The 26,708-nt window shown below is 31.4% G+C and overlaps 3 protein-coding genes across 7 annotated transcripts; 2 read left to right on the forward strand and 1 right to left on the reverse strand.

The window, feature by feature from the left end:
- Nucleotides 1-12,071: 12,071 nt before the first annotated feature.
- LOC120070170 (serine/threonine-protein kinase 54-like) lies at nucleotides 12,072-16,426 on the forward strand. 5 transcript variants are annotated; one of them, XM_090315121.1, is made up of 9 exons: nucleotides 12,072-12,169; nucleotides 12,258-12,308; nucleotides 13,137-13,185; nucleotides 13,373-13,857; nucleotides 14,400-14,521; nucleotides 14,698-14,891; nucleotides 14,980-15,154; nucleotides 15,582-15,716; nucleotides 15,935-16,426. In XM_090315121.1, the coding sequence occupies exons 4-9, from the start codon at nucleotides 13,533-13,535 to the stop codon at nucleotides 16,145-16,147; spliced, it is 1,164 nt and encodes a 387-aa protein (XP_090171247.1). In that variant the 5' UTR covers nucleotides 12,072-12,169; nucleotides 12,258-12,308; nucleotides 13,137-13,185; nucleotides 13,373-13,532; the 3' UTR covers nucleotides 16,148-16,426. The 5 variants fall into 5 exon arrangements, with proteins under 5 accessions (XP_090171247.1, XP_038877954.1, XP_038877952.1 ...); XM_039022026.2 differs by lacking the exon at nucleotides 13,137-13,185; XM_090315120.1 differs by lacking the exons at nucleotides 12,072-12,169; nucleotides 12,258-12,308 and adding an exon at nucleotides 12,786-12,872.
- Nucleotides 16,427-19,868: 3,442 nt separating this feature from the next.
- On the forward strand, nucleotides 19,869-23,066 carry LOC120070157 (LOW protein: PPR containing-like protein). Its single transcript, XM_039022007.2, has one exon. The coding sequence runs from the start codon at nucleotides 19,869-19,871 to the stop codon at nucleotides 22,380-22,382; it is 2,514 nt and encodes an 837-aa protein (XP_038877935.1). The 3' UTR covers nucleotides 22,383-23,066.
- Nucleotides 22,421-24,569, reverse strand: RDM1 (RNA-DIRECTED DNA METHYLATION 1). The gene is made up of 3 exons (XM_039022013.2): nucleotides 24,259-24,569; nucleotides 23,170-23,344; nucleotides 22,421-23,048 (listed from the first exon to the last, which is right to left on the reverse strand). The coding sequence occupies exons 2-3, from the start codon at nucleotides 23,324-23,326 to the stop codon at nucleotides 22,681-22,683; spliced, it is 525 nt and encodes a 174-aa protein (XP_038877941.1). The 5' UTR covers nucleotides 23,327-23,344; nucleotides 24,259-24,569; the 3' UTR covers nucleotides 22,421-22,680.
- Nucleotides 24,570-26,708: the final 2,139 nt, after the last annotated feature.

The raw sequence follows: 26,708 nt of genomic DNA on the forward strand, positions 1-26,708 counted from the left end.
AATTAATGAATTTTCGTATCCAATCATTCGTATCGTATAGTCATATCTGTGTCTGTGCTTCATAGCTGCACACCAATGCCCCGCCTTGTCTTTAGGCGTCCAAGCCTCTGTGATCGCCTACACAACCTCATACTTAGCCTAACCCGTGTTGTTGCTCGCTTTTGTCCATGCACGCACGTTCCATTTGAGTTGCCTGTTTGTTCATCTCAAGTAGCTACGTTAAAATTTGAGCTCAAGATTCCTCGTGGTTTGGCCAAAAACTTCGAATCTTCAACACTGGCCTAGACTTACTTAAAGATCAACCTTCCTGTAATTTCTTTAATCTCTAGCTCGATTCTTTTGGGGTTTCCTTCTGACAACCTTACCTTACCTCAATAACCAGACTCATTCAGGGTTTAGATGGCTTTGGAATCACTCTATTAGCATGAGTAATTTGCTTAAACCATCCTCCTGAATTCAGCTTTCCTTTCACACTGCAATCTGCATGCCATGCTTTATCCATAGAGCTGCCACCTCGCCCTACTAAGTGGGATTAATTGTCCTGATCATGACAGATGGCTGGTTAAGTGTCTAATCTTGCTGAAATCTCCTTACAAATCAACGTAAGTCTCCTCTTGGTCCTTAATCATCGCAAGAAAATCCCAATATCGCACACCAACCTAGTATCGCAACTCATTGTCACATCTTGCCATTCACCATACTTTGGCTTGCTTACTATTTCTCTTGGCCTTCCTCAGCCACAAGGTGCTGTATTGTTGCATACCTCATGGGCTACCAGTTGCTAGATTATCACATGACTCAACATAACCTCTCAAGGTTGAATTATATGACTTAACACTAAGGCAAGCAACCTCTTGACCATCGCCTACACTCATGGTTGCACATGATCATCACATGCCTTATCTGACATCTTTGCTTAGAGCTGTCGCCTTGGCTCTTAGATGTGCACACCATCGCCTACCATCAACCGTCGCTTCGGCCTCCTACTCGTGTCCACGCTCGGCCACACTATTGCCTATGACTTACCTTGCCATCATAACTCCTAGCTCCAAGCTTGAACATCGTATGACCTTAGCTTAGTGCCTACAATAGTATCACCTCGATAGTCTACTCACACCCTTGCCTAGCCAGGCCATCGCCTCAAGCCACGTCTATTCCTTGTCATCACGTCCCATCAACACTCGGCCACACTTAGCCACCAAGTAGGCTCACCTAACCTCAAAAGGCATAATCATCGCCTATCAAGTTTCTTCATCAACGCCCATGGCCAGGCCAACACCCTTAGCATCCATGCCTATTTCCAACACTTAGCCAAAATTACCACTTGCTAGGCCATACTCCAAGCTACCTGAGTACAAACCTTCCAGCACTTAGAATTTTCTTCCTTCACTCTTCGTATTCTTTTTATTCCCTACAATAGAACACTAACTCATATCTATTAAGTACATTTAAGTAGGGAAAGTAGGGTTCAGGGTTTACAGGTTATTACATTCATAGATACTTATACAAAATTATTAACAAGTTCAATACTCTGAGTTTGTACAAGTTATTAGATGTTGAATCTATTCCAATATCTACTTACAAATAATCACGTATGCAAGTGTTGAATGCTAGATTACTGGGAATAGGTTGAAATCAACTTCTCACGTTTCCTTATAATTTGGGGTATGTTATGTAGAAATTGAGCATACATAGTTTAGTATCACTAGTCTAACAATTTCTACATTTATTTGAACAGATAACAATCACTGGAGTTTGGTAGTTGTTGATTACACAAAAGGTGTTGCATTCTGGATGGATCCTCTGGAAAATTGTATCCATGAGGATGCTATAGAAGTAGTTGGAATTATGTGATACTTACTATACCATTGGACATATAATGACTAACTACTTTATGTCAATAATTAAAATATTTTTCATTCCATGTATGTGTCCGTAGGTCCTACCCCATCTCAAAATAGAAAAAGCCAAGTTGGAAGGTTGTTAAAGTAGGTGAAATGACAATACAAGTAATAAGTGACAAGTTAGTTCATAGAAACCTTATTTACCATATCTATGTTTCTTATGTTCAATGCACAGTGTCTTAAACAATTGGGCGTAGTTGAATGCGGCTATTATGTCATGCGGTTTATGTGTGATATAATATTGTCCAAGAACACTTCAAATGTAGACATAGTATGTATTGTAGAACTTTAAACAATTTGAACTACAAATTTAATGCCATAAATTAAAATCCACTTTCTTATATACAGATGAAAGATGCATCATCTACTTATACACGAGATGACATTGACTGTGTGCGATCTGAATGGACTGAGTTTGTAGGATCACACATATTTTTTTGCATGATATATGGTACTTGGTGTTTTTTGTTGCTTTTGGATTGCATTTTGTTGTAAATGATTTTTTGGAGAAGAAATAAATGTACATTCATACAGTAGGGAGAATTAAGATCGACAAAGTGGTGAGTTTAGTGCTTGAATGATATATAAGAACACTTAGATTGTTATATATGTAGACTAATTTGAGTATTGACTTTTTAATCTAGGAAGAATTTGTGATGATTATCCAAAAAAATGTATAGGTTGATGGGATCTCTTTTGTCATTTTTCGACAACTTATTGGTGCTCAATAGGTACCCCCTCCCCCAAGAAAATAGTAATAATAATAAGGAAAAGGAGGATGCTATTTTTTGTCGAGTATTACGTGTTTACTACCGTTTTGGAGAATTTTGTTAAATATTGTTATGATTGTTGACATGGATGAATTGCAGGTATAGGTTATTATATCAATGTTGTATAAGTAAACCATTTGTCCAATTTGATTATGGGTGTTCATATTTGTGGATATAGGTTATGAACTCTATGTTTTGGGCAAGATCAATGTGTTGGAAAAATTGTTAACATTGGAAAGGTAAAGCCTTCTTATATTGTTATTATTGTCAATATTGATGGGTAGAATTGAACTCTAAAATGATTTTTTATTTTCTTAACAAGCTTTGTAAGAATTTCTTGGAGGAAAAAAAAACCCATCGAGTATTGATATATTTATATGTTTTTTTGTAGGGTTAGTAGCTAAATTTTGATTGAAATGCGATTTGATGTGGCTTATTGTAAAACCTTTATTAATGGTTATTAGTTGATCTTTTATGTAAAAATATATACTATTAACTTTATGCTTATTTTCTATATATATGAAAGTATTCTATATTTTTGTTTTTAGGGTTGAAAAGCATCAATTCATTATGGAAATCTTGTATCTAATGACAAGGTTCACAAAAATAACTATCAAAAAGTGAATCTTAATGACGTTACAAAAATGTAAAAATGTTAAATTTCGTGACAGTTAAAATATACCGTGATATAATATTTTTTGATATACAAAAGTCGTTCTGATTCAGATTTCAATGACACTGAAAATTGTCATTGCCTATTTATTCTTCACAAGGAAAAAATGTCATTATATATTCCTTTTTTACATTTTATAATTGTGATTATTACCTAAAATCCTACATAAATTAGCCAATTTTGAGTCAATTGATGACAATGATAACATGTCATATTAAACTTGACAATGACAGTTTATCATTATCAGTAAACGTTCATTAGTGATTATTATTTGTTGTCATTTAAAGCTCAACATTTTTCGAAAACTATCATTGAACATCATATCTTTACAAGGGATACCATAATAGAAAATAACTGTCATGAATTCTAAATATGACAATTTTTAAATATCATGGTATCATAGTTTTCTTGTAGTGATTATTTGTCTCAATAGTTTTTTTTTTCTCTTTTTTGAAACATTGTCTCATTAGCTAAATGCTAACCTTTTGGTGTCCACTGTAAAAACTCGATGGTCTTTTTTCAAAGAAAAACATCAGCCTTATTTGGTAATCATTTTGTTGTTGGTTTTTGATTTTTTAAAATTAAGCTTATTTCCTCCTCATTTCTTACAATGATTTGCATCTTTATCAAGTATAACGGTTGAATTCTTAACCAAATTTCAAAAACAAAAACAAGTTTTTAAAAGCTACTTTTTTTAGTTTTCAAATTTTGGCTTAGGTTTTAAAACCATTGGTGAAAAGTAGATAAGTAACAGAAATTTGGAGGTGGAAGTAATGTCTATAAGCTTAATTTTAAAAAACAAAAACAAAAAACCAAATGACGAGGCCTAAATTGTAACTTTTTAAAAGGGTCATTTGGGGCAAGGAATGGAGTTGTGAACTCCATGAAGTTATGAAATCTAGAGAGTTGTAAACTCCATAATAGTATTAATGCATCGGTTATTTACGGTTTATTATATAATTAATTAGTTAATTTATAAATTTGAAGTAGTTAAATTCAAATATTATAATTTAAAATTTAATATAATTTTCTAAATTATAAATATAATATTCATATATTAATTAATGTTAATAATATAAAATAAAAGAATAAATTCATGTATTAAAAGAGGAGAGAGTGAGCTGAAAAAAATCCACATTTTTTTATGGGTATCATCTATGGGTATAAGGAATGCATGAGAATAACTTATTTCCATGCCTAAAACTTCAAAACTTGTACCAAAAAAAGGAATATGTACCCCTTATTTATTCCAACCTTATTTCCATCTCAATTCCTTCAATCCAAATACTCTCTTAGGGCCCAAAATGTGAGGAGTTAATAAGATATAAAATTGATGTTTTTAGTAGTGAGATCCACAAACTTTTTGAATCAAACAAGGAGTGTAGTTCATAACACCTTATTTCTCAACTCTTTGACCAATCACCCTATGGATTAAAGAAAATTGTGAAAAATGATCCAAATGTATATATATACTAATTCATAAAGCTTCTCTTTTTTTAGATCAATTGACCCAAATATAACACTAATGTTTACATATTAGTGTCAAGTTGTAAGTTATAATTTTGAGTTGTAAGTTGAATCTCAAAAGACACATTATTTAGAATAATAATATTTCTCCCTTTTGTAATATAGTATTCTTGATAAAGAAAAATTTTGGGTGTAGTGGGGCTGCATCTACCTATTGTGCACTCCTACTACATCCAATAAAAAATTGTCACATGACTATTTTTTTAATTATTAAAAATTTATTTTTCATCTATGTAAAAAAAATATATATATATGGACTTAGGTGCAATGTAAGCTACATTCAAGTATTGCTTTTATTGATAATAAGAATTTTTTTAAATCTAATATATTTATAAAAAAGATTTATATTGGACAATTTTATGATCTCTTGGGTCACAAACAATTTCAAATGATTGCATGTACATAAAGGAATTTAGAAAAACATGTGATGATATATATTTATTTTGTTAGTGATAAAATAGGGTTGACACAAATTCTCACGAGATTGGATCCCTACGGGTCTCCGTCCTGACGGTTTGATTGGGGGTGGGATCAAATTGGGGATATAAAACGGGTCCCCAATCCCGTCTCGGATATTTTTTTAATAATTTTTAATAATAATAACATATATATATATATAGTAGATAGTTTTATTATTTTAACATTATTTTGTTTTTTTAAAATTTCATTTCATAATATAATTATATTAAATCTAAAATGTTTTTAATTATTAATTTAAATAAATAAAATAATTATAATACTACTTTCTAATATCAAATATTTAAAATTTGAATATAAATATACAAATTTAATTGATTTTAAATAAATAATTAATTAAAAATATAAATATAAATGGAAATTTTTTTCCTGTGGGGACCCATTTCCCAAATGGGATTCTTCGACCCTGACCCCGACTCCCCAAAACGGGGAATGAGGCGGGTTTGGAGAGTGCCTCCCCGGTCCCACCTCGCCCCGTTGTCAACTCTAAATAAGAATATGTACTTCTATTGTACAATACCTTCTCTTTTGAGTTATGATACTAGATTTTTTTCAATTCAACATATATGGAATATATAGTGAGAGAAAGAGAGACAAAAAAGAAAGGAACATAGGTCAAATTATAGATTTGGTACTTGAATCGTTGCGTTAACGTTTAATAGGTCCCTAAACATTATGAAGAATTTTTTAATAGACTTATAAACTTTCAATTTGAACTTAATAAGTTTGTCAACTTTATAAATGATAAATAGACCCAGATACTTTCAACTTTGTGTCTTATATATCTTTGACTTATTTAACCTTTTTTTTAAAGATGACAAATACGTTAAACATGAAATTAAAATTTTATAGTAGATCATTTAGTCAATGTTTGATAATCATGTGATTTCGAAAATTAAATTTAAAAACATCGCTTCCACTTTGAGTTTCTCGAATTTGTTATTTGTTTTTTAGATTTTTTAAAATTCAAGCTAAGTTTTGAAAATTAAAAAATGGTTTTTGAGAACTTGCTTTTGTTTTTGAAATTTGGATACGAATTCAAATGTCCGCTTAGGAAAGTTGCAAACACTTGTAAAAAGGAATACACATTAAACACGATATTGAAAGTTTAAAGATTTTTCAAAAGTGAAAAATATAGGTACTTATTAGTCAGTTTTTTAAACTAAAAAAAAAAAAAGAAAATCAATTGGATAAAAAATTGAAAGTTTAGAAACTTTATACTAAAATAGGTTAAATGATGTATTTAGTCCTTATGATTTCGAGAATGTTAGAATCTAGTGTCTATAGTTTATAATTAGAACTTAATCTCTATGGTTTGATTAAAGCTTTATAAATAGTCCCTAAGAATTTCATTAAACCATAGAGAATATTTATGAGTTTTTTTTTAATCGAACGATAAGAATTAAATTCTAATTTTTAAAATTGTAGGGACTAAATTCTAATATTTTGTAAGTCATAAAATAGATCAAATTTATCCTTTAACCTAAAAAATATTTAAATTGAAGAGTGTATTTGACACAAACTTGAAAGTTGGTCTCAACTAAACTTCTTATTTTAATCATTTTTATTATTTCTTAGGGTTATAGTTTAAAAGGTGGTGAAATATTAATTTACCATTATTAATATTTTATGTATGTGGTTAATATATGGATAAATAAAGGTACATATTTTAACATTACCTCACAAACTTTGATGATGTAGTTTTATTTTTATTTTAATTTTTTTAAGGACTTTGATGATGTGATGGTAAAGAGAAGTGATAGTCTACTAGAAAAAATGTGAAAAGTGATTAATGTAACTTAGTAAATAAAAATCCAATAAAAGACATTCATATCTTTTCCAAACAACACTTTGTTCCTTACTTTTGGCATGAAACAAGAGAATCAAGTTCATTGACCCATTTTAGTTAGAATAAGAATATTGCATATAATTCCAAATGGGAGGTGGACAAAAATAAAAAAGGGTTTGTAATTTTATTGCATAGTCTAAAAAAATATTTATATTAAGTAGTATCATTATAATATATATGTAGTGTAAGAGAAGCAAAAACTTGACTAACATTTTTTTTAAAAAAAAAAAAAAACTATGTAATTACATGATAACAATTTCCATAGTTTGAGAATGTTTAATATGCCTTGTCATTTTTTTAGACATTTATATAGCTTAATTGAAATAAAATATATAATATTATTAATCAAAAGATATGAAGATTTGAATCCTTCACATTCGAACTCAAAAAGAAAAAAAAAGGTTAACAAATGACAAAAAAGCTACATAATTGCTCTATGATGTCCAGAATATGTTATTGTATTTCTAAATGAGAATTTAATTCAATATCAACATTTTTATAATTTTACAATTATCATTATTGGTCAACTTATACCATCAATCCATAAATCAATAATTTGGAGATGTGAGCGTAATTCAATGGCTATGAAGTTACGCTCTTTAAAGTCAAGTGTTCACATTTCTATCATCGCTTCTTTCTTATTAAGAAAACATCAATAATTTTTGTATTTAAAAGTAGGAAGTGACAAACCATAGTTACTCAATTAAGTGAAAGTGTTCGTCGTAACTTCAAATGCCATGTTCATGATACTTGTTTAAGATAATTTGAAATTTTATTAGTCATCAATTAGAATATGTCATTAATAAATAAGGATGTAATTATAAAATATACAACCAGTGATCTATAAGTATATGATTAGGATTGTTATGTTAAGTAAAAGTATTAGAATCTCCATCGTTAAAAAAGTTTACATCTTAACTGATATCGAAGTGTGAGTAGCCACAAGATTTGTGGTAAGAATCTCCTGACCAAAAGGTCATGGATCTCTGATAAGTTTTTAAGAAGAGACCACGTTACTCTTTTTTTTTTTTTTCAAAATATATGGAATTACAACAAAGAGAAGGGACTCACACCTGAATTGATAATGTATTTGCGATGATTTTTTAAAAAAAAAATTATAAAAATACATGTTAACGTATATATTAAAAAGAAAATAAATGTAATAAACAAAATTGAGAATAAATTTCAAATTTCCGCAATGCGACATAATTAGATTAACTCCAAAAGAGATGTTTCGAGTGAATAATTGGGCTAAGCTCGGCCCGGCCCACAATGGATTAACTCTTCCACTCCACGGTCCACCCAATTTCACAGCCCAAAGCTCCACAATTTTGTTTTTTGTTTTTTCTAGAAAATTTTGGTTTACTCTTTCTTTTTTTAAGCATATCAAAATCAAAATTGTCATTTCTATTTCAATTTATCCTATGAAATCTTCCATGAATTTCAAATGAATTCCTTTATTTATTAATGAAGATATTTTCTAACTAAAATGTTAGATTTTGCAGGATTTAATATCATTTAGAGGTAAATTACTCCTTTATCATTTTTCATATTCTAGTTTTCAATTAACAAGTAATAATTAAAAGTCTATATCAATAAACTTCTTTAACTTTCTTTTCTTTGTTAAGTTACTATCAAAACCCAGGATTTTGTACACATTAATTCATGCCAGCTACGGGATTAAATTTCTGACTTTTCATTATCAAAATAGTAATAATAATCAGCAATTTCAGATTGTGGTCCTCAAAAGAAAAGTAAAAAAAAAAAAAAAAAAAGGGAACTTTTTGGACTTTGACTTAACATGACCATCCCTAATAAACACATGCTTGCCACTAATATAATTTGTTATTATTATTATTACTATAGTTATAATATATTATGGGATGACTGCATGCACCTAGCTCTATGTTTAAAAAATTCGTCATATCCAAATATCTTAAATGAGAAAGGGAATATCTTGTAGGTCGCGACCATCAAGTTGAAAAAAAAAAAAAAAAATTACTATTACAATTAGTTAATAATACACATAAACTTACGTAGGTATGTTACATTACTTTTTAATGAATTGACAAATTTTTTGAGAAATAGCATCTTCCAAGAGATGAGAGTTTTAATTCTCCCCCGGATTAAAAAAAATAATAATAAAATAAAATTTTTGAATTCTATGTCAAATTTATTGATTATTATATAATGTAATCTTATCATCAACTACTTTAAAAATGTATCAAAGATGAGAAATTAAACCAAAAAGATTATTTTTAAGTTAGAAAAAAATGTTAAAATACACGAGGTTAAATTGAAAATTGATATAATATATAAAAACTTGAGTCAGGTTGAATTAAAAAAAATAAATAATAAAAAATTTGACCCATCTTCTTATTAATTGCCCTGTGGTACGGTCAAGGATATAGGATACCGGTACGGAAGGTAACCGGTTGAAAGTTAAAGATGAAGGAGGTCCGTACAATTATTTTGATGCGTTGCATTTGGAGCTCCCATTTATTTCTAAAAATGGTCCTTCAAATTTCAGAGCCTTACAATGTCGGCATCTTTCTTTTTAAAGTTCAATCCTTCGATTTTTTGTGTTTGATATGTACGTAATATGTCATTAAAAGAGTTGTTTGGTTTAAGATTTTATAAATATCTAAAAATAAAGGATACTTCAAAATATGATATTCGAGAATAGGATATCTGAAAATTTAAAATAACTGTGTGTTTAGTTGTGCATGAAAAATTCTATCAAAATTTTATGAATAAAGATTTTGTTTGTATTTAATTTATGAAATTAAGTATGAAAATATTATACAATTTTAATTGATTAATTAATTAAGCAATAAATATCAGTCAATATATTGATAAAAATTAATCAATTAAGAATTAATAATAATTTTAATTATAAATATTTAAAATTTGAGTAATTTATAATTTAAATTAATCAATTAATATATTTAATGAATGCCATATTACTTATAATCTAATACTTAATCATTTTTATAATTAATTAAATTTAACATTAATAATTTCAAATTTAATTAGATAATATAAGAAAATATATTTTATTTAATAAACAATATATTGTATGAAAAATTTTGTATTTAGTAGGATATTGAACTCTCCATCTTGCACCAACTAATTCATGAATATTTAAAAATGTTGAATAGGTCTAGCAATTATAAGACAAAATTTTTTAAAATTCGAAGACTTTTGAAAAGTGTAGAAATTTATTAGTCACTTTTTAAAGTCTAGGAGGGTGTTTGGGGCAATGAGTTAATTATTATAGTTGGGTTGTGATAGTTTGCATTGCGTTTGAGTGTATATTATTTTAGTTTAGGTTATAATAGTATGTGTTTGAAGTGTAAACTATTTTAGTTTGAGAAGGAAATAGTAAATACTGTAGCCAATAATAAAAAATGATGAATGTAAAATAATAAAAACTGTGATAAATATTAAATACGGTAGCAAATGAGAGTTTTAAAATAGTGTTGACGGTGGCTAATTGGAGGTTTGCTTAAAGAATTATTTGACACAAATATTTATAGTTTTTTTTAGGTTTGCTGTTTATTTTATTTTAAATTTTATTTGTCGTGATTTAATAAAATTAATAAAGCCTAAGTTTTTCAATTTAATATCTATATTTGTTTTTTAAGATAACCCTCAATTTATTAGTTTCTGTTGGGCTAGTTCATACACTTAAAAAGATATCTCAATGGGAGCTTCAATCTTGTGTTTAATTGATACTAATAGTACTTAGGTTAGCTCTCTTGTCCAATGTCACCAACACAATAAATTTATTTGAAATAAATAGAACTAATGATTCCTAAACTTTTTTTTTTGGTAATTATTTTGTTTTTGATTTTTGTATTGAAAAATTAAGCTTATTTTCTCTTCGTTTCCTACAAAAATCCACATCTTTTTGAAGTACTAGAGTTGAATTTTTAACTAATTTTAAAAATAATAACGAGCTTTTAAAAACTAAACTCGTTTTTATTTTTGAAAACATTGGTAAAGAATAAAAAACAAAGAAAGAAAGTTGGAGGTGGAATGAACGTTATAGATTTTATTTTAAAAAAATAAAAACTAAAAACTAAAAACTAAATGATTACTAAACGGGATTAAATAATACAATCTTCACATATCATAAGGGCTAAATTGACGAAATTATTAATTATACCATTTTTAAATATTAGGAGGAAATATACACGATTTTAAAAGTTTAACCCATGATCAAATAGAAAATTGATATGATTTATTTATTTATTATTATTTTTGTAGTTGTCCCCAAATATTGGGCCAAACAGATCAATTTATACTAACTTCGTATAAAAAAACTTAATTATCGCACTAAGTTTCAAGACACTTCAAAATAATATTTTTGAAATAGAAACTCATCTGTTTTATTGTCTTTGGTATAAAAAAAAGTGGTGGGTTTTGAATTTTGATGTCGAATTTTCCCAACAGATTTACGTTATTGTTAAACTAATACAAGAAAAATTAACGATAAATATTGTGACATTTCTTTTTAGTACAAAGTTTATAGAACTAAGATATAATATTTAAAATTTGATTGATCAAAATCGAATATTTTAAAATTTATAAATGAAAACATAATACTGATAAAAATAGGGGAGTCCATTAACAAAATATTATTTAAGTTCAAAACAAAAAGTACATCTTATCGATAAGGATATTAAAAAGAAAATTATTAATTGGTACAATTTTCGTTATTGTTTTAAAATTTTACCATACCTTATAGATAAATCTAATCTAATTTAAAAAAACTATCATATTCTAATCTTAATCCTAAGAGGAAACGAGAAACTCTAAATTATTCCACCTATATATATATATCAATACAATTTCACGAGTGCTAAATTCATTCCAATTCCATAAGTTGTTGCTAAAATTCAAATAAGAATATTTGTGACAAGTCTCGTATCGGTGTGCAATTTTCTCTTAGTTTATTATCGAGGTATGTTGTAGTTAAACAATTTATTTTGTCAATAAATAAATAAATAATAATGGCATGAAACTAAACTGAATTACATTATTGGAATTAGGTAAAAAAGGAGGAAGCTTGGCTCATCCATCCGTTGGATACATACATACAGGTAATTCAGTTGAAAAGAATTTAATGTCCAGGCTCTGTGTTTATCTTTCTCTAATTTTAGTATAAACCTTTTTTCAATGAATTTGAAAGAGTCAGTATCGATTCCGAAGCCTATGATATAGTAAACTCCCCGCGCTTTTCTCTTCATCGTTCCCAAAATTCTGTGGTGTTACGATTCCCATTCGCTTGTTTCTTCTTTTTTAGAAAATTTGGTTTTCGATTTTTCGTTGCCTTGCGATTCTCTGTTCTTCCATGACCCTTTTCGCGTCCAGTGGGTTTGCCGCAGCGAACCCATTTGGACGAGAACAATTAGAATCGTATTTTTATTTTTATTTTTTTTAAAATTCTCTGATTTTCCATGATAGCGCCAATGGCGCTTCAGTGATTTTCGTTGTTCTTTGTATCTCTTTCTTCTACATTTGAATTCTAAAAGTATAATAATACCCCACTTGCCATCTCTTTCATGGTCGTCTTTCATATTCATTCGCTGTCTTAAGTCAACATTACGGTCTTCTTCTTTCTGGCGAGGGCTCCTTTTAGGGTCTGCGGGTCCGATTTTGCTGAGGTAATTACTGTTATTGAATTGTCTTCTTCCCTTTTTTTTGGCCCTTTTCGTGTTTTACCTTGATTTTTAGGGTTATGGGTGCCTGGTATTGGCCTTTGGGTAGTCATAATTTGGGTCGTTTTCTGGAGGTTTTTACTATTGTATTTTTTTACAAATTGGATTTTGAACTCCAACGTCAACTGGGGTTTTCAAGAATACTCTTTTTATTAGCTTTTTATATTCTCTGACTATTGTTATTTCTGATAGCGGCCTTTTATGTTCCAGGAGGTTAATTATTTATTTACTTTTATTGGGGCATTGGTCAACATTGGAGGTAGTTCCTGTTTTTAATGGGTGGTTGTGTTGGAAATTTTGGTTCTCTTTCTCTTTTTGAAAGATTTAGCTGCCTATTATTTCGAGTTGAGTTTTGTTGGTGAAGTAGATTCAAATTTGGGAGAAGGCTGAATTTGATCATTTATTGGTTTCTTTTTTCTTTTTTTCTTTTTTTTACTTCTTAACAGGTTGAAGGATTATCTATGATAATGGGAATTACAACAGACAACAACATTCTGTACACTTCTTACTTTACCGGACTGCATTCTTAACCCTGTTTGATCTCTCAGGTCTAGAATTCCTTGAACGCAAGGTGTACTATTTGAGTTATCTGTGTTGATCTTAGCGATGGATTCAAAAGGAAATGATATGGGGGGTATTACGATCCCAAAGGAGACACAGGGTCAGGATAGAACTATGAACTCAAAGGTGGCTGGTATGGGAAGCATTAGCAGCAAAGATATGATATTCAGAGCAGATATGATTGATTTGAAAACCCTAGATATGCAGCTAGAAAAGCACTTGAGCCGTGTTTGGTCAAAGAGCATTGAGAATCAAAGGCCTAAGGAGGCGTGGGAGATTGATTTGTCTAAACTTGAGATTGAAAAGGTAGTTGCGCAAGGGACATACGGAACAGTATACAAGGGTACATATGACAATCAAGATGTTGCAGGTAAACATCCTTTATGTTTCCATCTTTTCGCTTTTGATTTTAATTCTGTTTAGTTTCAGAGATGTGAAGGAACTTATTGGAAAGTGGCTGCCATTGATATTTCTTTTTGTTGATGCCAAAACATCTTTTCTATTTTCCTACACAAGAATTACTGTATGTACATTGAAAAATAATGTGAGAATCTTGGAATTCTATATGTATACTATAAAGCTTTGGTGAATTTAGGATCTTTATATGAGTTGTTTAGACTTTAGTTTGATAAACGTGATACACATTCTTCTTTATCCATGAAAAGTTGAAAAATCCCTTTGGAGCCTTAAAATCATGAAGACTCTTTTCAATGAGTTGACCAATTGTGGGGAACGATGTTGAAGTATGGAGTAAGCTTCAAGCTAGGTGTTTGTATGACCTTTTACATTGTTGCTTTATGAGGGGGGAACACTTAAATTCTGAATGCTGTTCCTTTTTATTTATGAAGACATTGGCCTAGAAACTTTTGTTGATGTCAAATGGTAGCTGAACTGTACTTTTCTATATTACAGTGAAGGTATTGGACTGGGGGGAGGAGGGTCTAGCCACATTGGCTGAAACTGCTGCTTTGCGGGCATCATTCCGGCAAGAGGTTGCTGTTTGGCACAAGCTTGATCATCCTAATGTTACAAAAGTACAAACTTCTTCTTCAAGTTCCTATAGTGAATGGTTGATGTTCATGGGGACATTGAAATACGTGACAATTTTTTTTGGCTATGTTTTTCTGTATATGATTTTTGCCTTTTTCTTTTACTATGGCCTTGAGGTGGGTACTGATCATCCTTTTTTTTTTTTAATCTTTTATAACAGTTTGTCGGAGCTTCAATGGGAGCTACAAATCTTAAAATTCCAATGGATGGTCAAAATTTGTTTCCATCTAGGGCCTGTTGTGTTGTTGTTGAGTTTGTTCCCGGTGGGACATTAAAAGAATACTTGATTAGATCCTGTAAAAAGAAACTGGAATTTAGGAAAGTGATTAAATTAGCTTTGGATCTCTCTAGAGGGTAACTCTCTCTCTCTCTCTCTCAATGCTTGACATCATCTTCTCTAAAGTAGAAGATTTGCTGAATAGGATTATAACTAATTTTACAGGCTCAGCTATCTACACTCCATGAAGATTGTACATCGTGATGTCAAAACTGAAAATATGTTGATGGATTCTGACGACAATGTCAAAATTGCTGATTTTGGAGTTGCCCGTGTTGAAGCTCAGAATCCAAGAGACATGACTGGGGAAACTGGTACTCTTGGATACATGGCCCCAGAGGTAACTTTCTCATTCTGCTCTTAATACACGTGATCATTTGGCATTAGATATGTTGTTTTATCGTGTCATATATATTAGAACCGCCTGTAGATATTCACAAATTAAAAATGTATTTGGAAAAAAGGATACTCATTTGAAATATTATGTTCTGCTTCTTTTGCTTTTGTTTTTTCTTATGAACGTGGATCCTTTTGCATGAAACTTGTCTCGCCTTGGAGGTCCAAATTCAATTTTCTCGCTATAACTGGATTTGCTTTCTTCTTGCTGGCTTGTTCTTTAGACCTACCTTGAACGATTTTCAAAATAATTTTAGTGGTTGTTTTTGCTCAAACATGTTGTTCAATGTGAATAATTATGGATGGTAATCATATCTCGTGCCTAGCTGTATAGTAGGCGTTAACATGCCAATATTCTACCATACTTGCAGGTTCTTGAAGGGAAGCCGTACAATAGAAGATGTGATGTCTATAGTTTTGGCATCTGCTTATGGGAAATTTACTGCTGTGATATGCCATACGCGGATCTTAGTTTCGCTGACGTGTCCTCCGCAGTTGTTCGACATGTATGGTACTTTGGACCTTAGATATAAAACATGTCTCTTTTTAGTCTCTTGTTCATTGCCATTATTTCTTATGTTTGTTGACACCAGTAGGAGTAGAGCTTGAAAATAATATCTATACAGTACACTCTTCCCATTTATTTAGTAGTGTTATGAATTCTTTGTTTATGCATATAGTCCATTAAGAAGATTTGAAGCATAAGCAATTTTGTTTTTGCCAGAATCTGCGGCCGGGTATCCCGAGATGCTGTCCAAGTTCTCTGGCAAATGTGATGAAGAAATGCTGGGATGCCAATCCAGCCAAACGCCCTGAAATGCACGAGGTTGTCAAAATGTTAGAAGCCATTGATACAAGCAGAGGAGGGGGGATGATTTCTCCTGATAGCTCTAGATGTTTCTGTTTTGGGCCTTTCCGCAAGATCCGTGGTCCATAATTCATTTATACTCTCATCCCTTGATGATGTAGAAATAAAGAGTCAAAACTATGCTGGTTTCCTTGCTTTGTGCGCCCTGTTATTTGATATTATGATATTTGCTTGTAACTGCTGAAATTTTGCTCTCATATTGTCACTACTACAGTTACCAATCTGTCTTTACTTCAGAAACTCTCAATGAAGCGTTTCACTTTTGTGCCTTTTAAGAATTTGGTGGTTGTTTGAATTTTATTATGGTAAAGATTGTATATGAATGTATACACATTCCATTTGGGTTTACACTGTTTGACATCTTCCCTATTTAAATTTCCTCTGTTATTATTATTAATTTGTGATTGATTATAATATGTATGTTTTCCTTTATTTACTAATGGATGGCTTTTCTAGGTTAAATTATCAAATATATGTATAAACTATGGATTGGTTTCCTTTATATTATTAATCTTGAAAACTTTCATTTTAACCCTTAAAACTCATAGTTTGTTTCAAAATAAAATTCAAGACTTTTTTTGCCATCAAATTTATGGACAAAAAAGTATGTCCACTTATGTGTTGCTAAGGTTCACATATGCTATTGTGTTTGTATTATCATATAACATAAACAAACTTTTATATCTATGAATCTAACCCAAAAAAACTATAAGAGTTATTTTGATACAAACTCATTGAAGTAAAACTTTTCAAAGTATGTTAGAGTATTTAGTATTCAAATGTAATAGCTTAACATTATATATTATATCGATATTATTTAGTTAGTTTATTGTATATGTAAAAGTTCATTGGACCTTACGTTCTCTTGTATTTAAACTAGCTTTTATTTCACTTGTAATTGTTGAGAAATCCAAATCAAATTGGAATTGGACCATATGGTAAATTTTAGGGTTTGGTTTTGAAAAATGACAAAATGACAAATAATAAGATTTATGGAAACTCATGTTACATACAAATTCAAATCCTTGTTTTACTTCATAACTTTTGTTATTGAAGAAACTACAAATACATAGTAAGTGTAGAATCATAAATAATGATGGGTTTCGTATACAAATAATTGCCGACTCCTTAATTCTCCACTTTCTCTCGATTCATTTGAAAAAAATAAAAAAAACCTGGAAAATAACTAACCCTTACTCATTTTCCTTGTTAACATTTCAATACAAATTTTATTATTAGTTTAGATTCAATTTAACTATACTTCAAATTAATCTCACTTAAATTAAATATCTAGATTTCTCTAATAAATTTATATTGTAAATATCCATATATCAAATTTCATTTTATCAAATCACTTTTTTTCAAATGTTTGAATTGTTTTTCATTATTTTATACATATTCTTAATAAACTAACATAATATTTTTCATATTTTTTAAGGTTTAAATTATTTTATATATGTTATTAGATTCAACTATACATATTATATATTTAGTCACTATTTTTATTTCATTGTATCACATTATATTATTATATTACCATTGTTAATGTTTTGAAATACATTTTTGGTTATTTTGCATTTCATTATCTAAAAATCATGTATTTGTTATTGACGCATGATTAAGATTGAATTTACAATTTTGTTTTTTTCTTCTTAATTTCAAATTTTTTTCATCCATGTCTTTTGATTTTACCAAACGATTCTATCCATTGATCCATCGATTTTCCTATTTTCCTCTTCATCGGTTCTTGTATGATGATTCAATCTTCTTTTACTTCATTATTATAATCAGCTTTCTTCATTTTTTGGTAAAAGAAGATGTAATATTATTCATCGAAGAAAATCGGAGTTAGACACTACAATAAGTTGGAACTCCTATATCTGTATTGGACGCTAGAAAATCGGAGTTATGATTTTTGTGTGGTGGTTGACTACTCTCTAGTGTGTCCGTGAATCTTTCAAATACACTATATTTAAATAATATTTCAGTAGAAACATATCCTTCTCTTTGAACATTATTATCAAATTTCATTTATCTAACTCTTTAAATTGGTTTAACTTTTTGTTATCAAATTTAGTTTTATCTAAATCTTTTTTATTTGTTTAAACATGTTGTCATCAAATTCAAAATATAATATGAAGTTAAATGTACTCCTAGTTTCAGAGGGCTCCGGAAATTAACTATTATACATTTTTACGTAAGTGTAATTGTAACATGAAATTATGAGATTAATTAACCTACATCTACACATACACAGTATAATTGTAATATGAAGTTATGTGATTTTAATATCACTTTTCGTGTTTTCTGATTTAATTTAGAGAATCCCTAATTTTTCTCCAACAATTTCCATTTGAACCTATCTTTTGTTATTAGATTCTATTTTATCTTTTTTTTTTAAAAAAAAAAAAATTGTTTATACGGTTTGTTAGCATATTCATATATATATTTTTATATTATTACTATTTATATAGTTTATACTTTTAAAAATATAATATAGTGATATAACAATATATAATTGGTATATAAAACATATTTATATACGTATTTGTTATTTTAATAAGATTTGTTCTCCATTGTTTCGTTAAAAAAAAAAAAACTTAACCCTCATTTTCAAGTTCTAATGTATTTATAATTTTTGTGATTTAAAAAAAAAAAAATCTAAGCACTCTCCTCCTTACATATTTATAAATACATTTTTTGAAAAACACTAATTTTACTTTACTCCCTCTCATCCCACCATTTTTTTTCTCTCTTTCTTATTTCCCATTCGCAACAAGCCTGTCATAACATCTCCACAACCTCTCTCGCATCTTGATTCACTTTCTTTAGAACCTTCCATTCTTTCTTCTTTCACCATCACCCTCTCTGGTTCTCTAAGCAGTCACATGCCACCATCTGTGGCTATCGTACTGTAGGCACACTATTGTGGTCGTCCATTGAAGAAACAACCTCCAATTGGTTATCGGTGAGGACCATATTGGCTGGTTTTGAATTTTGGAACCTTTTTTAGGATTTTGGCCATGTCATTTATTTTTTTAGCTAGCTTTTGATTGAAATTGTATTTTTTTTTTCTTCTAGAATATTTAGACTTGTGTATTTGCGGTTTTCAAGTTTTGTTGAAGCTTGAAGCATAGTCTATTTGTATTCATTTTGTTAGTCTTTGGGATAGTTTGGTCCTTTACTAATTAATATTTCCTATTATTTAAATTCATTTTACTATTTTTATAAATTTGAAACATTTTTCTAAATGAAACTTTAAAATTTGTTATTTTTCTCGTTAACCAAATCTAATTCTTCAATGTCTCTCCATCTCTTTCTAAAATCTTCACATGAAACCAAGCGGATAGTTTTAAGAGTATTTTTGATAATTTAATTGTTAAGTTTGCTAATTCAATATTAAAAACCTTCTTCAGTCTATCTTATTCAATTTGAAAATCCACAAAAATAAAATGTTATCTTGGAATGGGAAACCTATCTTAATAAGTGGACGATTAGGGCACGGATTTGACATCTTAATTAGAATTTACTAAGCCTAAAATTTAAATCGAGAGTTTGAAAAATCATTAAAGAAAGTTGTCTTTTGAATTTAAGTTTAATATTTTAATAAGTTGAATTATATTGAATGGAATTGAAGATCATGACAATACTAGATAAATTTGAGATAAAATCGAAACAAAAAAGGGCAAAATGAAGCTTGCTGTTGCTGCCGAGTTAAAATTGCTCCGAGTTGTAATCGTTCATTCAAAGCAAAGTGGATAGCCGCACAGTGCAACAAACAACTCCATTAATGGCGGCAAATCTTTATCCAACCATCTCCATCACGCCGAATTTCATCATACCCACCACTCGGAATGACTCAAAGCATACCCCTCCCCACCAGTTGTTCAAAAATTGCAAAACCATGGATGAACTTGAACAATTACACTGTTACGCGTTGAAGCTGGGTCTCATTCGCAAACAATCGATTGTAAGTAAGCTTATTTCCACTTGCGTGGAAATGGGCACTTCAGAAAGCTTGGATTATGCTCGAAAGGCGTTCGAGCTCTTCCAGGAAGACGGGGAAGCAAATGCCACTGTTTTCATGTACAATTCGTTAATCAGAGGATACTCTGCTGCAGGGCTTTGTGATGAAGCTATTTCGCTGTATGTTCAGATGATCGAGGTTGGGTTTATGCCAGACAACTTCACGTTTCCATTTGTATTAAGTGTATGTGCTAAGACTGGTGCGTTTGTGGAAGGGGTTCAGCTCCATGGAGCTCTAATGAAGATTGGTTTAGAGAGAGATATGTTTGTTGCTAATTCTCTGATACATCTATATGCGGAAGGGGGAGACTTTTTGTTTGCTCGAAAGGTGTTTGATGAAATGCTTGAGAGAAATGTTGTTTCATGGACCAGCTTGATTTGTGGTTATGCTAGGACAGATTCTTCTAGAGAGGCTGTGGCTTTGTTTTTCCAAATGATCGAGGCAGGTGTTAGACCCAATTCTGTCACAATGGTGTGTGTGATATCAGCTTGTGCCAAGTTGAAAGATCTTGAACTAGCCAAGAGAATTCATGCTTACATTGAAGAGTCAGGAATGGAGCTTAATACTCATATGGTGAATGCACTTGTGGATATGTACATGAAATGTGGAGAAACTGGTGGTGCAAAGCGACTATATGACGGATGTGTTGATAAGAATTTGGTTTTATGTAACACAATCATGTCGAATTATTCACATCATGGTATGCCGAACGAGGTACTTACTGTCTTGGTAGATATGTTCCGAGTTGATCTTCAGCCGGATAGAATTTCGTTGTTATCGGCTATCTCGGCATGTGGGCAGATGGGTGACTATCTACTTGGAAAGTGCTGCCACAATTATTCTCTAAGAAATGGGTACGAAGGTTGGGATAACATTCGCAATGCAATAATTGACATGTATATGAAGTGTGGAAAACAAGAAATTGCCTACAGAGTTTTTGACAGTATGTCAAATAAGTCCATTGTATCGTGGAACTCGTTACTCGTTGGTTACATTAGAAACAAAGATTTAGAGTCAGCTAGGAAGATATTCAATGAGATGCCTGAGAAGGATATAGTGTCTTGGAACACAATGATTAATGCTTTGGTTCAAGAGAGTATGTTTGATGAAGCAATTGAATTGTTCCGAGAGATGCAACTAAAGGAAATGAAAGCAGACAGGGTGACAATGGTAGAAGTTGCATCGGCATGTGGATATCTTGGAGATCTCGAACTCGCGAAGTGGATATATGCGTATATTGTAAAGAACAGTATCTACTGTGATATGTTGCTTGAGACAGCAGTAGTTGATATGTTTGCTAGGTGTGGTGACACTTATAGCGCGATGAAAGTGTTCAACAATATGGATAAAAAAGACATCTCAGCGTGGACAACAGCCATTGGAGCAATGGCTGTGGATGGGAATGGCAAACGAGCTATAGAACTTTATAGTGAGATGCTAAAGCAAGGGGTGAAACCAGATCAAGTAGTTTTTGTAAACATATTAACAGCTTGTAGCCATGGTGGTTTTGTGGAACAAGGGCAGCGCATATTTGAGTCAATGAAGCAACATGGAATCTCTCCACAAATTGTACATTATGGTTGCATGGTTGATCTATTAGGTCGAGCAGGTAAGTTAGAAGAAGCTCTAGATATTATAAAGAGCATGCCAATGAAACCCAATGGGATTATATGGGGATCTCTATTGGCTGCATGCCGTACTCACAAAAATATTGATATGGCGACATTCGCAGCTGAAAGGTTAGCAAAAGTGGCTCCAGAAAGGACTGGGACTCATGTGCTTCTATCAAACATATATGCTTCAGCTAAAAAGTGGGCTGATGTTGCCAATGTGAGGCTACAATTGAAGGAGAAAGGAGTTCAAAAAATGCCTGGTTCAAGCTCGATACAAGTTGATGGAGTTATTCATGAGTTTACTTCAGGTGACAGATCACACCCAGAAAACTATGGGATTGACATGATGTTAAAAGAAATTAACATCAAGCTTGGGGTTGCCGGCTATGTTCCTGATACAACTAATGTTCTTCTTGACGTAAATGAGCAGGAAAAACAATATCTACTCAATCGGCATAGCGAGAAGCTGGCCATGGCTTACGGGCTTATAAGTACAGAAAAGTATGTACCAATTCGAGTTATAAAGAATCTCCGAATGTGCTCTGACTGTCACGCATTTGCCAAATACATTTCAGAAGTGTATGAAAGGGAAATAACAGTACGAGACAATAATAGGTTTCACTTCTTTCGGCAAGGGTCTTGTTCATGTGGTGATTATTGGTAATATATTTCACAGATAGGAAAGAACTGTAAGATAAAATATGCATCTTCAATATTGATTTACATTCATTCTTTGCTAAAAAGGTAAATCTAGTCAACTAGTGAACAGACAGATGGCAACAATGGACTAAGCAATGCTGGAGCTTCTTCCCTGTCAGTTGATAAGAAACCTACACATTGAAGTGCAATGTAACAAAAGACCTATGCTGTTTCTATTACAATTCACATTATCACCGACATGTTAGCCTTTTAGAGATATGTTATAGTATCAACAAATAGCAGAACATAACTGAAAGCAGCCTTCATAGTTGGGGAAAAATGGAGTCGACATACGCTTCGTGCATTGGGTCTGATAACCAGAGTTTAGCAACATGATGATGTGATGAGGTGCGCCTATGAATCTCTTCAACCAGCCATACAGTTGCTTCAGCTTTACTCGGATGAATTACGGTATCCAATGGCTTATATTCATCCACACTTCCAAACCTTAATTGATCCCACTGTTTGAGTAGAATGTTAGTTAAGTAGTGCAAAGGCTGACCATAAAGCTGCTTTATAGATTTGCCTAAACCCATCCAAGTTGTAAAAGGTATTACAGAACCACGTTGTGCTGGGATCTGAATCTGTTTCATGTATTCTTGATACATTTCCGCCCTTTTAATCAACATACCTGCATTATTAGAAGACATTTCAAAGATCATCTTTTTCAAAGCTTATGAATTTGAAAATTATATAAACAGCAGCATTGATTATTAGAGACTTTGAATTGATCTCGTGCAAGGCAAAAATACCTTCAGATGTCATTTCTTTGGCAGGAATTTTGAAATCATCCAGGGAAGGCTTGAACTCAAATCCATCATTTTGTACTCCTGTTTCTGAATCAGAGGAAGAAGATTCACCTGATGATATAACATCTACTTGTTCATTCCAGGGCATTGGCCTCTTCATTTTGTAAATTATTTAATTCTGGACAAAAAGAGATCATAGGTTTGTAACCAAGCCAATCAACACAAAACATCTTACAAAATACCAACACCAACACGTTTAAAAATCCATGTGATCATACAAAGAGTTAGAAATATGAGATGCCAACCAAACTAAACAGATCCACCAGATACAAAACATTACTACTTTCTTTTATCAACTATTTGGGAAGGGGGATTTGACATTTTAACCTCGAGATCGATAGTGTATGTCTTATGACAGTTGAGCTATGCTTAGATTTAACAAAAGATTACTATTGAAAGGGAAAAAAGAGCAAAAGAGCTTTTAGTTACAACAAAACAAAATGTACTTCAAATATTCAATCTCATGTTCATAGCATACCTTAATCACAGACTTTGAAAATAATCAACCAATTCAAGTCTGGTTTCTGGGTCCTCCACAGAAACAATTTCAGCCTATCAGGCCATCACAATCTTACTGTGTCTAATTGTCTATTACATATCTCCATTTGCAAAGACCACCTCACACATGCAACTAATGAAGCAATGTACTCAGTTTCTGCTAGGGAACACGCTCAGATTATTTACAATGCACTCAATAACAATCGCAATCTAGTGCAGTTTCTAAGAACTTGCAGCAAACGATGGATGTTCATACCTCTAAGCAACACTCTAGCAAGCCCATCAACAGGATGATAGACAATTACAATAGACATCTCAAACAAACAAATAAACAAGAAATTTTCAAACAAATGTACCGACCAACTCATCGAATCCCGTAAGAAGCTCTTGCAAACCCACCAACGAGATACGATAAGAAGAAATAAAGAACATGGGTTTTGATTATCGGACAAGAAGAAACAGTAAACCAAGTGAATTTTCTACATATGAACCTGAGGATAATGGATCGATGGGAGAGAGATTGACGGTGAGTACCTTAGAATTTCGAAAAGAAAGAGAGAGCGTCGAATCGTAAAGCTGAAGCTGTTCTTCGATGTGGGTTTCGGGACGGATAGCCAGTAGAGCTCAGTAATTCAACAAGCTCGAATTTTGAGAGACCAGTTTTTGAGTTTTGCGGCGTTTCGCTTTTGCGCGATGGGAGATCAGAGATGTTTAGGATTGGTTCAAAAGGCCGGTTCAATAATTTCAATGGTTATTTCCAGAGGCCAGAACCGCCGGTTCACAAAATCTTTCATTTCCAATTCTTCATTGATGATGTTTGCTAAAATACATCCATGAAATTAGTTGGTGAACTACATAAATTTGAGAATATCTACTTTATTAAAGAAGTAATTTCGTTCATTTCTTATCCTTGTCAGTTTCATTCACATTCATTCATATTCTTTAATCAGACTTCACTATCTATTCAGTAATTATTTTACATCTTTGTCATATCTCTTGTCTACAAATGAGACTCGCAACTTAAATATTAAGGGAGAAAATCAATCTAGACTCCTTGATAACTTATAGAAATACAAGTTATTGTTCTCTCAAAGTTAGAATAGTTAGAATCTTTAGTGAAATAAACACATTCATTATAAAGAAAAAACGCAAGAAATTCCATACATGTAGTAAACCCATACAAAAGTATCATTTTAAGTAAAAAAAACTATTTCACTAATGCATTTCAATGCAGAAGTCAAAGAAATTTACTAAGTGTTGCAGCCAAGGCCAACGCAAGAGGTATGCATCTAAGAATGTTCGACGCATGAAGGATACATTGACTCGTGCATTTCATGTCAAATCACCACTTACAGGTATGGGCATCTGACTGGCGGTGTCTGAACATTTCAGAAGTGGCAGGCGACTATTCCAGGGTATGAAATTTAATGCAATCTAATCACCAAGTTGTTGAGATTTTTCTTTAAAAGAATTAGTCAACTTTAGAATCAGAAGTTAGACACCTTATAGCTCAAGCAGTTAGAAATTTTCTTTAGTGGAAAAACTATGTCGTTTGCAAGCAAGAAGTAGGAGGGAAGACAATTTCACCGTTGATCAAGAGGTGCCGTTGGAGAGATGCTTGAGAGAGATACCTTCTTTAACTCATCTACCACGTTAGTTGTAGCAAGCATTAAAAACAAGCCAAAGAGGACAAGAAATTGAACCCTGTGGCTTGACTTCTTCTTTTTACATTTCACTTCCATCCGTCATTTCATTTCATTAAGTTGAGATTGTTTATATAAACACTTGTTATCTTTAATTCAATCTTATCTTTGGCTATTTATCACTTCTCCATCTGTTTACCTTCAAAATTATGTGTGTTCATGAATTTTCTGATTTAATGAGAGCATGAAATCTATAGCTTAAATCTCCCTGATCAGTTGATTAAAGTGATTAAGTAGTTATGTCACTTGAGAGAGCAATTTAACTATGAACGCATTAAGTCAGGGCGTGAAGTAAGTCTAGAGATAGAGTTGCTCGCGTCTTTTGCCTGTTCTTTATGACCAACACATGCACCATAGGGATAGGATTACATGTGATTTCGCATCGAGAGATACTGAACTTAGCATAAACTAAAGAATAGAATTTTCAACGCATAGCACATACATTTAGATTGTAAACAAGCATACGTATCATCTTTATCTCATCTTCATTATGCTCACATAGACTTGCTAAACTTGCTAGAAAATCAATACATACTACTTACACTTAAAACCATTTATCCATAAATCCATTTATCCCTCTGAACTTCTATTTCTTCTTGCATGCGTGTCATTAACTAGGTGTAAATAATCAACATTTCTCAAGTTAATTAGGAAACATCTGCATTAGATCCAAAAACAAGGTCTGCGTTAGAACATTCTGCAGTTCCTGCGTTCGACCCTAGACTTACCAGGAAACTTAAGTTAGATTTATACTTGGGTTTGACTTGAGAGAACTTGTACGCGTTCACAAGGTGTGCTCGCATCCATTGCCAATGCATTGCCTGATTTTCTTATCAAGAGAGAAATCACTCCATCATCTATCTCCATTCATCACCATTCTCCCTCATTATTTTATGTACTTTTAGAATTAAAACGTGGGGCGAACACTACTAATCTTATCAAGTTAAACAACTTTTCACCGTAAACTTTTAATTTCATAAATAACACTTCAAGGAATGCGTATTGCAATCTTGGCCTTCAATTTATAAAAGTGTAGCGCTTGCCATCTATCAAGTTTTTCTTCAAACATTGTTGAAAAAGAGATTTTCTAATGTGTTTAATAAAATATAAAACACCATGCACAATATGATGTTGATAAGATTTTAAAGAAAACGACATTAAAACTTTTATTTTTTTAATATATGAATTATGAAAAGTTTATTCAATTTATAACAAGTGATTCGGTTAACCTTATTTTTGTGCAAAAATGTATTTTATTGAAACTAATGGATTTTTGAAAAA

This window comes from Benincasa hispida, chromosome 1, assembly GCF_027475165.1.
Source record: "Benincasa hispida cultivar pf3 chromosome 1, pf3_genome.v1.1, whole genome shotgun sequence".
NCBI lineage: Eukaryota > Viridiplantae > Streptophyta > Magnoliopsida > Cucurbitales > Cucurbitaceae > Benincasa > Benincasa hispida.

Coding starts and splice junctions, on each gene's coding strand:
- LOC120070170 (XM_090315121.1), top strand. CDS start 13,533: ATGGATTCAAAAGGAAATGATATGGGGGGTATTACGATCCCAAAGGAG. Junction 14,892..14,979: donor GCTTTGGATCTCTCTAGAGG/GTAACTCTCTCT, acceptor CTAATTTTACAG/GCTCAGCTATCTACACTCCA. Junction 15,717..15,934: donor CCTCCGCAGTTGTTCGACAT/GTATGGTACTTT, acceptor TGTTTTTGCCAG/AATCTGCGGCCGGGTATCCC.
- LOC120070157 (XM_039022007.2), top strand. CDS start 19,869: ATGGCGGCAAATCTTTATCCAACCATCTCCATCACGCCGAATTTCATC.
- RDM1 (XM_039022013.2), bottom strand. CDS start 23,326: ATGAAGAGGCCAATGCCCTGGAATGAACAAGTAGATGTTATATCATCA. Junction 23,049..23,169: donor CAAAGAAATGACATCTGAAG/GTATTTTTGCCT, acceptor CTAATAATGCAG/GTATGTTGATTAAAAGGGCG.